At 32.9% G+C, this 13,366-nt stretch overlaps 1 protein-coding gene across 1 annotated transcript; it reads left to right on the forward strand.

The window, feature by feature from the left end:
- Positions 1–2,071: 2,071 nt before the first annotated feature.
- On the forward strand, positions 2,072–12,129 carry LOC113740753 (1,4-dihydroxy-2-naphthoyl-CoA thioesterase 1-like). Its single transcript, XM_072044817.1, has 4 exons — positions 2,072–2,128; positions 8,603–8,719; positions 8,887–9,078; positions 11,986–12,129. Exons 1-4 carry the CDS (start codon positions 2,072–2,074, stop codon positions 12,127–12,129), a joined length of 510 nt encoding a protein of 169 aa, XP_071900918.1.
- Positions 12,130–13,366: the final 1,237 nt, after the last annotated feature.

A 13,366-nucleotide genomic window follows, 5' to 3' on the forward strand; every position in this document is an offset into this window, starting at 1 on the left:
TCATTTGGATCTGCGTAGGCTGAGAAATGACCAAAATACCCTTGATTGCTTATTGCCCTATTTCAACTTGGGCCAATGGAAATTAGCTACAGTAATTCGGCTTTTTGACCTGGAAAACCTTCAAATTAGATTCAGATGCCTTCACCAAAGTTGTAGATCTATCTCTTATCTTCAAACTGGTTTACGAATCATTTCAATCCAATCATTGTAGCTCAAGTTATAGCCAAAATACGAAAATGTGTCAAAACTGTCAAAATACACAAAATCCAAGTAAAAAGTGATAAAAACCTCATTTAATCACTTATAAGTATTTTTCACCATTTATAGCCAAAAAGATTCTTTTTCTTCCAATAATATAACCAAAGTGACTAAAAATAATATAAAATATCATACAATTATTACGTAAATTAGTCACTTATCATTCCACACAGAAAATTTCCTCATACCAGTTAGCAACATTAATTTGCTATCAATCTATCAAGATGCACATTGCATAGAGTTCAAAGACTCTTCAATGTTTCAAACTTTTGTGGTACACCTCGACTGGTGTCATGGACATAAAACTTACTGCAAACTTTTTAAGCTTCCATAACACATTGGTACCTCCACTACCGAATGTCAAGAGTTTGCAGATTTTGCAAGCAACCTATAAAGCAATTTGAAGCCTTTTGATTTCTATCCCTCTTAAACCAAGATACCTTAGAAGATTAACTTCACCAATTTCTTCAGGTAAATACGGGATATTCATATCCTCCAAATCAAGCACTAATTAATTTTAAACTTGCAAAACTTAAATTAATTTCCTGTTCAAATTTATTTTTGGCTCCCATTTTCGTTGTCCGACACGTTTGAGCAAGTACATGGACAGCTAATCTTTCCTAATGTCATCTTGAGACACCTACAAAAAGGATCCAAGGGATAAAAAATGGCCCTCAAAGCAGGTCTCATATCCACCATTGTTTCTAGGGTTTGAGAGGTGGTTTTGGCATTTAAAAGCAAAAGAAAGGCTGAAAAAAAGAACAAGAGGGAGTAGAGAGATGGCAGAGCAAGAAAGAAAAAGAGAAAAATTGAGAGAAATAAAGAAAACGAAAGTGCAAAAAAATTTTGAGGAAAAACATGAGCTAGGGCTGATTTTTTGGCTCAATTGGTGATCCAAATCTTATCTCAGTTTTACTCCTTTGATGTGTTTTTTATAGCTGTGCCATCTACATTTATCAGGGAACAATTTTTATTCAGAAAATATTTGAAAAAAAATGCTTGCATGTCTCTCAAATCTGGGCCGAAAGTCATCGTATCATCAGTTTTGAAGTGGGTTCCTGGAAGTTTTGCAGCTTCACTTTACCGCTCTTAGGTTCATCTTCCTTCGAAGTATATATTAAGAAATTGGCTTAATTTCTTTTAGGTAGAATTCTTGTTTTGTGTGGAAGTAACTAGTGTCCTAATTGGTTTTAGTTATTTGAAGTAGTTGCCAAGAAATATTCTATTTAGTTTAGAATTAGAAGTTATTTCCTATTCTATACAAGTCTAGGAAACAAAATTGGTTTCCTATTATTATTTGGTATTTTGGCCAAATAATATTCTCTATAAATAGGTGGGTTGGCATACTATAAAAAGACATATAAGGAGCACACAAAAAGGCATCATGTAGCCTTATAAATGAGGTGAGAGAGGGTTCTTGGGAGATGAGAGATGGTGTACAAGGGTTGGGTTTGGGTTTAAGTTGTATTCTTATATAAGGTTTTCCTCTCATAATAAAGAATGGATTTTTCTCCATGGACATAAGCTCAATGGTGGAGTCGAACCACGTTAAATATTGTGTATCATCTATCTTTTATATTTATGGCTTGTTTATTATTAAATTATTATGCACTTGATATCTTAACAGTTGTTTATTCCGCTCTTGGATCCTAACAAGTGGTATCAGAGTTTCAGGTTGCGAGACTGGGCAATAGAGAAAATTTTGTGGTTGGATCCTGATTAACTATTGAGATTAAGTGAATTGGTAGTTGTTACTAATTGAACAATTTAATGAGTAATATCCTTGTTTTTAATAGCTTGGTAAAAAGCATTAATGGTGAAGGATGGAAAGTCAAAAAGCATGGAGAAGCTTGGCAGTGAATTTAGGCAGGTGATTCAAGGATCAAGAAAAAGGTGGAGTCCAATGTTGATTTTGGCCGTGAATCATTGGAGACTTTCTCACACCTCCAACGGTTGATATTTCACCCTGGTGATTTTAGATTTCGGTTATGTTTTTTGGATGGTGTGGCACTTGTCCCAAAGAAACAAGGAGATCTAATTTCCATACGCCAAAAGACTTTGACAGTTACGAGATTTTCGTTTTAGACGGAGTTTTGGAAACCACACATGGCGAGACAATCCTAAGGATAGGAAGAAGTATGGTGATTTTACCACTTGGTTGCCTTAATGGTTAGGGTTAGATCTCATAGAAGGGGATCCCAAATTACAAGTGGTTGTGAGAAGAAATCCTGCAAAGGGAGATGGTGAATTGAGACACTTTCTGACGATTCAACTGGAGGTTGGACTCCGGATAAAAACACATGTTCATTTGCCAATTGAATCAATCTGGTATCAGGATTATATTGATTCGGCTGTATAGTTCGGTACTATATTATTTTGTAGTTGAAGGCAAATGGTTGCTAAAAGAAATTTTCGCCAAAGTGGAGATTGTTAGGAAATTGGCTTAATTTTTTTAGGTAGAATTCTTGTTTTGTATAGAAGTAACTAGTTTCCTAATTGATTTTAGTTACTTGAAGTAGTGCCAAGGAATATTCTATTTAGTTTAGAATTAGAAGTTATTTCCTATTCTGTACAAGTCTAGAAAATAGAATTGGTTTCTTATTATTATTTGGTATTTTGGTCAAATAATATTCTCTATAAATAGGTGGGTTGACATACTACAAAGAGACACACAAGGAGCAAACAAAAAGGCAGAGAGAGGGTTCTTGGGAGATGAGAGATGGTATACAAGGGTTGGGTTTGGGTTCAAGTTGTATTCTTGTATAGGGTTTTCCTCTCATAATAAAGAATGAGTTTCTCTCCGTGGATGTAGGTTCAATGGTGGAGTCAAACCACTTTAAATGTTATGTGTCGTCTATCTTTTATGTTTGTGGTTTGTTTATCATTAAATTGTTGTGCACTTGATATTTCAACAGTTGTTTATTCCGCGCCTCCTGAATCCTAACAGTTTATTGCATCCTCTCATCAAAAGGTAGCTTCTTTTTGCTTGCTTCATCTCCATATAAGCTTAAATCTTAACCCAATCCATCAAAGCTTTCCTGTACTGTTGCTTGCCTTTTCATCCTTTGATATTGTTCTTCTTGTTGTGCTTCATTTAGCTCAGGTCCTTGCTTTGATTTTGATTAAAGATATGATATTTATGTAATAAGGTCGGAAGTTAATGATAGGATTATGTGATATCATTGTCTTGGTTTGAAAGTTCGAGGCTTGTTTGGATTTTGGTTCTCTCTATTTTGACATGAAGACGCAGAAAAGTTGCAGAAGAAACGGAGCATGCGAAGCTTGCATGAAAAATCTTAAGAAATTTACATTTTTGCCCCCAAATTTCTAACGAATTTCACTATGGCCCAAAATATGAATATTTGAACTAATTTGCCCTTTTAAGTTTTAATCCTCCTTTTATATTTTCAGTGAGTTGTTGGGTAGATTAATTCTGGATTTTATGGTATAATTAGGTTTTAATAATTTTTAGTTATTTTATTGTCTTGTTGGGTTTTAATAAAAAAATTTAGATGAGAATTGGATCAGGTTTAACTTAATTGGGTTTTGATGGTGAGTTTGTTTATTTTTTATTGGGTTTTGGTTATTTGTTTTCTGGGTTTTTACCTCTTCAAAGAATCATTCTTGTGTGTCGCAATTAATGCGATTGGCACCAATTAAACTTCGAAAAGATATTCCGACCCTCCGATATCCTCCTAGATTTACGTTTTGCATCCATGTAAAAGCATCCTAACGTGATAAGTCTATAAGTTAGATTAGAAAAACTTTTCGACTAAAACTCGCAACTAGTCTTAGCTAGGTCGAAAAGGTATTTTGGATTTTATCCTTATCTTCCCTTGCTTCAACCATGACTTTCGAGCCATTTCTTTTGTTTCCAAAGACCTGAAGTTATCTAAAAAGGGTTTTATCTATTTTTTTATTTAAAATTCAATTTTAGGTGACTTGGTACACTTAAATTCGATACCAAATGGCGATTCCTTTTTTTCATAAAAAACCCTTTTTAGACTTTTATTTTGGGCCAAAATCATCACATTTTTTCAAGCCCCATTTTAGGCCATTTTTCTTTTATTTATTCTATAAAATAAAGAACTCATTTTTCAAATCAAAAAATACATTTTTCTAATACCTAAATACATTAGATTTATTTTATTATTTTTCAAAAAAAATGGGGCGCGACAATGTTAAGAACTGGATTAATTGTTGGTTAAACATATTTTGACTCAGAATTGAGTCCAATTTTGTTGATAAAACATTTCATTTGTAGCTGATAGATTTTAAATTTGAGTAATTAAAGGGACAATTTGGGGACAACTATTGATCCTCTTTGGATTGGGGGAATAAAAAACATATTTTGACTAAACATACTAGAATAGAGAACACTTGACCCAAAAAAAAAAAAGATAAACTATCTAAATGTCTACCGGCACGAAAGAAAAACGCGTATACAAGTCACACACCAACGGGTGGATTTTTTTTTGTTTTTTGTTGGTCTTCTTATGTATTTTCAGAATTTAGTACCATTGGAATATATCCACAGGTGTATATTTGATTGTTTAGAATTTTCTCTTCTTCAATCTACTGGTTTGAATTAAGTCCTTTAGTGCCATTTACATGCAATTGTACTCTGAAGGTGCATGTCTGAACCAAGTTCCAAACCGCTCTGGATCGAGTAGATGTTTTTCCTTCATGTTATCCAATGACCTGACAATGAGATCTGAGCAAGAGGGATGCTTTTGTCTTGCAAATAACAAAATCTGCACATTTCCAGGTCAATTCCATGGAAGCTTGACATTCTTTTTTAAGATATGAACTGATTTTTTGTTCTGATCAGCTGCTATGCAAGCTATACTGGCTCATGATTTGAATTAGCCTGCCAATCCTTAGATAATGGCATTTCTGACTTTGGACTTTGTGATGGCATTACTTACAAATAGACTGGTTGTGTGCTGAATAAGCCTGGTTGCATATTGGCATTTCTCACGTTAAGAGATGAAGAAATATAAATTAAAATGCTTTAGCCCTGTTTTTTATGGTGTTGTTCATTGGATGTTGCTATCTTTTAGGGCATTACCTTCAAGGATTTATACTCTAAATCTGTTTTTTTTTTTTTTTTTACTTCTTTCTACTGCTTTATATGGTTCTGTTTTTCACTTTTTTCTACCCTGTTAAGTGTACAGCATTATTCCTAATTATAAAAGGATGCCTGCATGGCTGTGTTGTCCTAATTTCCAATATGACAACTAAAACCCTTATCACTTAATGACTTTCACTTATAACTTTTTACAATTCCAAAATTATCATTTCATTCACTAAAAACAATTTGTCATAATACTATTCTTTCAATTATTTTCCCAATTCTTTTTAAATTCATCACATGTTGTTTTTAATAATTTGTACTGCATTAAGTATATTTAAACAATAATAAATTCATGAAACCTATCAAGTCAGGTAATAGAGTTAGAGATCATGGGTACTTCAAAACTGTTACTACACAAATAATTCAACATAATAGATATGCATCCTATAAAAGAAACTGAAAATGCAAAATAAACATCCAATGATCCATAAATTTGCATAATGTTTAATTAGCTCCCAAAACCTCCAATAGAGTTGCATATAAGTGACGGGATTTTAATATACGTACAAGTTAAAAAAACCGAATTACACCTGTTTCACTGCAAGTATATAGGTCAACTAGTAGTTTAGGGTATATATCGGGTCGATTTCACAGGGAAGAGTGAACAATTACCGGTATTACTAAAGCTTCTCTATTATTTAGATTATCAATGAATTATAACAAATTTAACCTACTGTAATTATACAAAATAACAAATAAAAGCTTCTTAGGTTGTGGTATCCCTAACTACTCATACAAGTACTATATTTGGATCATTGAGTCCTACATCTGGGCTAGTTATGGTGTAATTTCCTTATGCATTTGAATCCTACTTTCGTAGTGAATCAATTATACTTATAACTAATCCATACATATTCTCATGGTTATGAAATTAGCTATAAGTTCATTTCTTCAGTGAAATTACATGAAATGAATCACTAAAAACCACATAGGTGCACCTCTACTTTCATGAGTGTACTCCCTATGTTTAGCACTTCTTGAACTAGTGTTAAATCTCAATTTTCATTGCAGAAACAATACCTTAGATAATCACAATCAATGGTACTAGATTAATCATGATTTAAAGAGCCAAAGTGCTAAATAACTTGCTCAACTCATAGCAATCAAATAACCAAATAATAAACACTAACAATTATAGAAAGTTCAACCAAACCCAAGGTATAAACTTTAGAGACATATATTGAACACAAAATCCAGAACTTGCATATCAACTAAACTTAGAATCCAATACAAAAGATAAAGAGTTGGAAAAGAGATAACCCTTGTCACATGAGCTTCAACTCCTCCTTCTTTATCTTCATTTTCATCCTAATCTAGCTAATATACAAGAATGGAAGAGCTACAATATTCTAAACTAAACTAAACTATTCTACTACTCAGAAAGTGCAAGAGCTACATCTCTGCACTCCAAGTTTCTCCCGTATGTCTCTCTATTCTCCCTTCAATCTTGCAAACTTTGGCTATATAAAGGTGAAAGTTGGTCAAGAAGTGAGGTTTATACCTCCATTTTACAGCTGGGAATGTTTCTCACATGTCTAGCATCACGTGTGACTTAGTGGAGGTGAAATTGAGTTTTCCGCGTAAAGAGCAGACTTTTCTGACCACAATCCGGCCAGAAATCCGGCCATAAATCCGGCCAAGTTCCGGCCAGATTGCTACAGTGACATTTTGGTGCACTTTTGTTCAATTTCCAGCTCTGCTCCGATTTTACGTCAACTTCAACTAAGCTTTTCTTGATGATAAAAGCTGATTTAGCTCTTGACCAAAACATAAAACTTGTAGCTCTTTGAGTTAGCTTTCCAATGCATCAAGAATCACCTCATTTGGATTTGTGTAGGCTGAGAAATGACTGAAATACGCTTGACTGCTCACTGTCCTGTTTCAGCTTCGACCAATAGAAATTAGCTACTGTAATTCAGTTTTTTGACCTGGAAAACCTTCACTATGGATTCAGATGTCTTTACCAAAGTTGAGATCTATCTCTTATCTTCAAATTGGTTTAAGAATCATCTCAATCCGATCATTGTAGCTCAAGTTATAGCCAAAATACGAAAATGTATCAAAACTGTCAAAATGCACAAAATCCAAGTAAAAAATGATAAAAACCTCATTTAACCACTTAAAAGCATTTTTCACCAGAATTTAGTACCATTGGAATATATCCATGTTAGAAAAACTCACATCATCTAACAGTACTAGCTGGTTTAGCAAGATTCCGTGGGAGACATATGCAAATTAGATTAATATACTCATCTAATTGGCAACAGAAAACCTAATTCTGTCTTGTTTATCAACTCTACAAACTGATTCTTGACCATTGACTGGAACTTTGGACCTGAACAAAATCATTAGGAAAGAAGAAGTCCAAATCGATGAACCATCAAGAATATAATATGGTGACAAAATGTTGAACTCTACATAGGAACCCTCAATATATAATATGGTAACAGAATGTCTTATAGTTATGTGAGGATGAATCTGTTTTACTGATTCCATTTGCCAAAAGAACAATCAAGAATATTCTGCAAAAAAAGCACCAATTGATTGCATGCTCAAAGATATCATATAAATAGATGATAATCAATCTATGCATATACAAGATACAACCCTTTTTTTTTGGATGGTAAAACAGAAAAATAGCAGTCAAGTACGTTTGAATAATTAATTAATTCTAGTTCACTTTCATTAATAACACCCGAGAGTTTAATCCATCTGGCCATCTACGACATTTTCTTTAGGCTATATTAAAAAGGAGGCAGCATTTGTAGTCCAATTAGCAATTAATGTTTGAATAATTCATACCAATTGACTTTCGTCTAATAGTTCCTAGGTTTAGTATCTCAAAGATTACTACTTAAGCCCAAATGATTAGAGTTAATTTTATCAGTCTGATAAGAGGAGGAAGACATCAATTTTTTTGTGGTCGATACGATAGATTATTCTATATTAGGAGAGGAGAAGAATCTGAATAGATCCAAAGGTAACTCGAAGGGGATTGAATCACCACTAGACTGTCTAAATTTTTTAAGCAGAATCATTTTTTAATGTGAACCCTTACCTTCCACCTCACCAAACTTTAATGCATTGGTGGTGGTCACCAACCCAAAACTGGTGGTTGGAGGAAGACACCAATGGTTATGCCAAAATCCCCACCACTGCAACCACAATCACGACCGTGACTGCCACCGCCACCCTCACTGGCACCAGGATCAGGAACATCAAACATTCTCAAGTAATCCGCTTGGACCATTTGGATTTAAGCTTGAACATGCTTCGGCAGATAAAGTTAGTGGCAGATTTCAGGTGACACCTAAGTGTTGTCAGGTAATTAGTTATTAACTCTAAATAAATTAATTCTAATAATCATCGTTGCCATTAATCATCGAGGTACATGACGTAGTTTTCTTCATTTTTTCCCAAATAAATTCATCAAAAAAATGAAAAAGGAAATCATTGTGAAATTAATGATGGTTGATCATTGGACTGAACAGCCAATTGGGACATTGCATGGTGGGGTGTCAGCACTCATAGCTGAGGATTTAGGCAGCATGGGAGTCTACTTAGCCTCCGGTAGGCGAAAGGTAACCGGAATAGAAGTCTGCATTAGCCATCTCAAGAGAGCACAAGTGGGTGACATTGTGCAAGCTGAGGCCACTCCTCTCAATCCTGGCACCACCATTCAAGTACGTCGGTTTGTTTGGATAGTAAAAATTTTAAAAAAAATTAACTTTTTAGGTTGTATGATAAACATATTTTTTAATTTTTTATAATTACCATTTTCATTCATATGCATCAAATTTTTTTTTAAAAAAATTCTAGTAAGGAAGATGTGAGATTTACGAAGTAGAGAGGGGACAGAGGTATTAAAATCCATAACCTTTATGTTATATACATCAAATTTCAAAAGAGTACTACAATACTATTCTAGAAACTTTTGCTAGATAAAAAAAAAACTTTGGTCTGAAATGCACTATTCTGCCTCAAACCAATATTAATTAATGTTCAATTGTTGAAAAACTAGTCAAAAGTGAATATGGGAGCCAAAGTGAATATGTGCAATTGTTGAAAAAGTTTAGCTCTTACGATTTGACAAATTAACTGAATATGGGAGCCAATGTCTTAGCATATTCAGGTTTAAAGGACATGAAATTAGTTGTCAATGTGAGAAAAAAAAATATATAAGGAAACATAAGCAATGAGAAAGTTAAATAATATAAAATTTAAAGTAATGAAAATAAAATTGCACTTCGGTTTTGAGATAAGCAAGAACAGCCTCAAATTACACTTTCTTTGTTTTGCTTTTCGTCAGCTAAAATTTGGCACTGCTTAAAATTTTACTTTTTTCTCCTCACGTATATCAAATTCTCTATAACCTTCCCTTGTTTTCTTTCCATTTCACAATGGAGACAAAGTGGATATACGTGAATCTTAGACATCGACGAGTAGAGGCAATCAATTTAAATCACAAGGATGATACATGGAGGAGATTGCCCGAGGGTGTACAAGAGTTTCCCAATTATATATAAGGTTTTTCTAACGAGTCTCTGTTGAACACTTGTTAACATTAGTGTTGTTAGGTTCAGATCGGATCAGCTGGTATGATCGGTCCAATCGTGAACCGATTTTTTTTTTTTTTTTTTGAAGCTTTGGTAAAAAACCAATCAAACCATAAAAGATCAGCTGAACCAATAACTCGATTTGTCTGGTTGATCCGGTTCTCAAACTTTTCTTTTTTCTTTTCTCCAAATATATATAATTTGAATTATCTAAATTTTAACACTTTCATTTATTAATAGGAATAAAAAACGTCATCCATTTAGTATAAATATTAAAATTACTCGCTTTCCTAAATGATCTCTAAATCAAGATGTTTTCATCTCTATGATCTCATTAATTTAGCATCGGTGATTCCAACTTGCATTAATTTATTTTAATTTAGTTTCTTAAGTAGTTTTGGAAAACGGATATATTTTAACCATGAATTTACATTTTTATCTGTAATTATTAAGTGTATATTTGATTGTAAGTATAATATTTTTGGAACATTTTTCATGATTGGCCAAATATAACCAATAACTTATTTTAATATTTCTGAAACTTATAAAAATATAAAATAATTATAATATCATGTTAACGTCAGAGGTTTTTTAAAACGATCCTACCGATCTGACCAGTTGACCCCCGACCCAGTAAATTAGACGGGTTGCTATCCGATCTGAGTTTAACCATATTGGTTAACACACCTAATAGTTGCCTAATTTATCATGTATATACATATACGAACAATTATAATTATTTTTCCTTACATTTATATACTTACCCTCCCTTGTAGATACAGGGCAATGATGTCATATAACGTAACATTTCAGTCTTTAAAAGAAAAAAAATTAAGACAAACGAGGACTTTTTAAACCAAATTCTTTTAAATTTTATTCCTTTTGCTGAAAATCTTTTAGAAGTATTACAAATGAGCAATCCATTATCACTGTTGTTGGTCCTCCGACTTTATTTTGGAAGAGTGTTGTTGCTTCATTTTTATTATTGAGCCAATTTAATCCCTCCATTTTAGTTGGCATAATGTCAACCATCAACTTCTATTATTGACTCAATTTGTTCTCCGACTTTTTAAACATGAGTAAGGTCATTAATTCATGTAGGCTAATCCAAGTCTTTAAATAGGCAAAAAAGCAAAAAAAAAAAAAAAAAAAAAAAAAAGAGTATAGAAACATGCAAAAAATACAGATCGAGGAAGAGGGCCCATTTCATACATTTCAAATGGTACATTAGAAATTAATGACCTTTCATACATTTCATACATTAATCGTATACTATCCTACAGTAGAAATTAAGGGCCCGAATTAGTCTTGAGAATTCGAAGGAGTCAGATGTATTGTAAGCAATTTAGTTGGGCAAAATTTTTTGCATGCATTTTTGCCTTCTTAATGTGAATTTATGTAAATTTTTATCTATCTTTTTATATGCAATGAGTTAACAAACCAAATTGACAAAAATTAAGGGATATAATTAATTGTCCCAATTTTAAGTGGACGGACGAAATTGGCATTATGACAACATTCAAGGGATAACATCATGGGTAAATCTTTCTTACACTGACGGTGTATACAATATCATCGTTGGGTTCATGACATGTGTACAAAAGTTGAATTTCAAATTCAAAATTTGCATAATTATCATTCATCCAACGTTGATAGTGTACACACTGTCAGTGTAGGAAAGATTAATCCTAACATTATGCTTAATTAAAGTAGTTTAGTGCAAAAAAGTTGAACGACTGTTTGGATCGTTTGCCCTTACTCATTTCATGCTTTCAGCAAACTCACTTCTATAAATCCTTGTATGCGCAGAGAACTTAACAAGCATACAAGTTTTGGTAGGGTGATGGTTCTCCAATAACATGGAATTTGCTTCTTTTATACTTCCAGGAAGGCAATTAGCATAATTCCACTTTATTTCACTAAGAATAGCCAGAAATTCATCCTAGTTACAATCACATATCTATTCTCATCAATTATACTTTGGGTCAATCAAGCTTATGAAAAGATTTTATGAATTGGTTAATTCCTTGGCAGGCATGGGAAGTGCGGTTCTGGAAGATTGACTCCACAAGTTCTGGGAACAAATCTTTATTAGCATCATCAAGTGTTACAGTTCTATGCAATATGTCAGGAAATGCCAAAGATGGTCAGAACAATGTAAAGCAGGCAAAGCTATAAGGCTTTTTTTTTTGGTGTTATAGTTCCCTTTTATCAACAACCCATGCAGGAGAATTCAGTTTTAATGCTTATCCCTTTCTTTTCTTTTCTTTTTTTTTTGGCTTTGTTATGAAGAATTTTTTCTTTTGGCTATTTAATAACGTCTTTCTGTTTCATTCTACCTGTTTTGGATTGTGAACATAATTTTCGAATATTAATTGGTCAATTAGACCAGTTTTCCACTTGTCGGATTTACTGCAGGTAAAACAACAAAGGAACTACTTGAAAATCCTTCCAATATATGACACTCGATATTTAACAAATATAACATAGAAGAGAAAAGATATAATTTTAGCCCATATTCTTAGTTGCATGGATCAAATTGGTAGCCAAAGTTGCAGTGAAAACAGAGTTAGCTCTTTCAGCAATTAATATAGATCAACTTAGTACTCCCTCCATCCTACAAAATTTATCATTTTTGGTAGAACGTGCAATTTATGTATAGTGATCTTAGTAGGAAAAAGAATTTTGTTCGATGTATTGATAATTGTGAGGAATAAGTGGTGGGCCATATAAAAGGTAAAAATAAAATTTCATTGAAAAAAGTATGTTGGTTTCTCTAAGATGACAATTAATTTAGAACAATAAATAGTGACAAACATGACAAATTTTATGACACCGAGGGAGTAGTATATATTTTGAAATTCAATTTGGATAGAAAAAGAGTACCATTTGCACCATGGTTGTAATGCCTTCTTAGTACTAACCTCCTTGCGCTATGGATTAAAAGATAAACTAAAGGTAAATCAAAGGGCTTATTTTTTTTGCCTTTTTGCCCTTCCACTTCCCTGCATCTTTCCCACCCCCAATTGGCAGGCACAAGATTCAAATTCTAAACCTGACAGTAGGAAAACTCTAATGGCTCTTCCCTAACTACTGATAAAGGGTAAAATAAATGATTTTTTTGTGAAATCACAATATAGAAATTGTCATTACAGCTTGTCAGCAATGTGAAACATGTTATTAAAAAGCAAAATATTTCTAATGATCAAGATTAAAATATTTTTCTCCTTGAAATCAATTCAACAACGCCGAAAAATCACATTTATGTTTTCAGTACCATTTTATTGGTTTTCAAGATGCATTACAACATTAATTTGGCTCCCATAAACTCAAAATTATGTTTTTTCTATTGAGCTTAAGTTTTAATTCCAAAGCACAAGGGAATAAAATGTAGTTATAAAACCACAAGTGATTT

The sequence above is a fragment of the Coffea arabica genome, chromosome 4c (assembly GCF_036785885.1).
Source record: "Coffea arabica cultivar ET-39 chromosome 4c, Coffea Arabica ET-39 HiFi, whole genome shotgun sequence".
Lineage (NCBI taxonomy): Eukaryota > Viridiplantae > Streptophyta > Magnoliopsida > Gentianales > Rubiaceae > Coffea > Coffea arabica.

Excerpts from the sequence above, each read along its gene's own strand:
- LOC113740753 (XM_072044817.1), top strand. The coding sequence starts at position 2,072 with ATGGTGAAGGATGGAAAGTCAAAAAGCATGGAGAAGCTTGGCAGTGAA. Across the intron at positions 2,129-8,602 it reads TTGGCAGTGAATTTAGGCAG|GATCAGGAACATCAAACATT; the intron begins GTGATTCAAGGA and ends CACTGGCACCAG. Across the intron at positions 9,079-11,985 it reads ATCCTGGCACCACCATTCAA|GCATGGGAAGTGCGGTTCTG; the intron begins GTACGTCGGTTT and ends ATTCCTTGGCAG.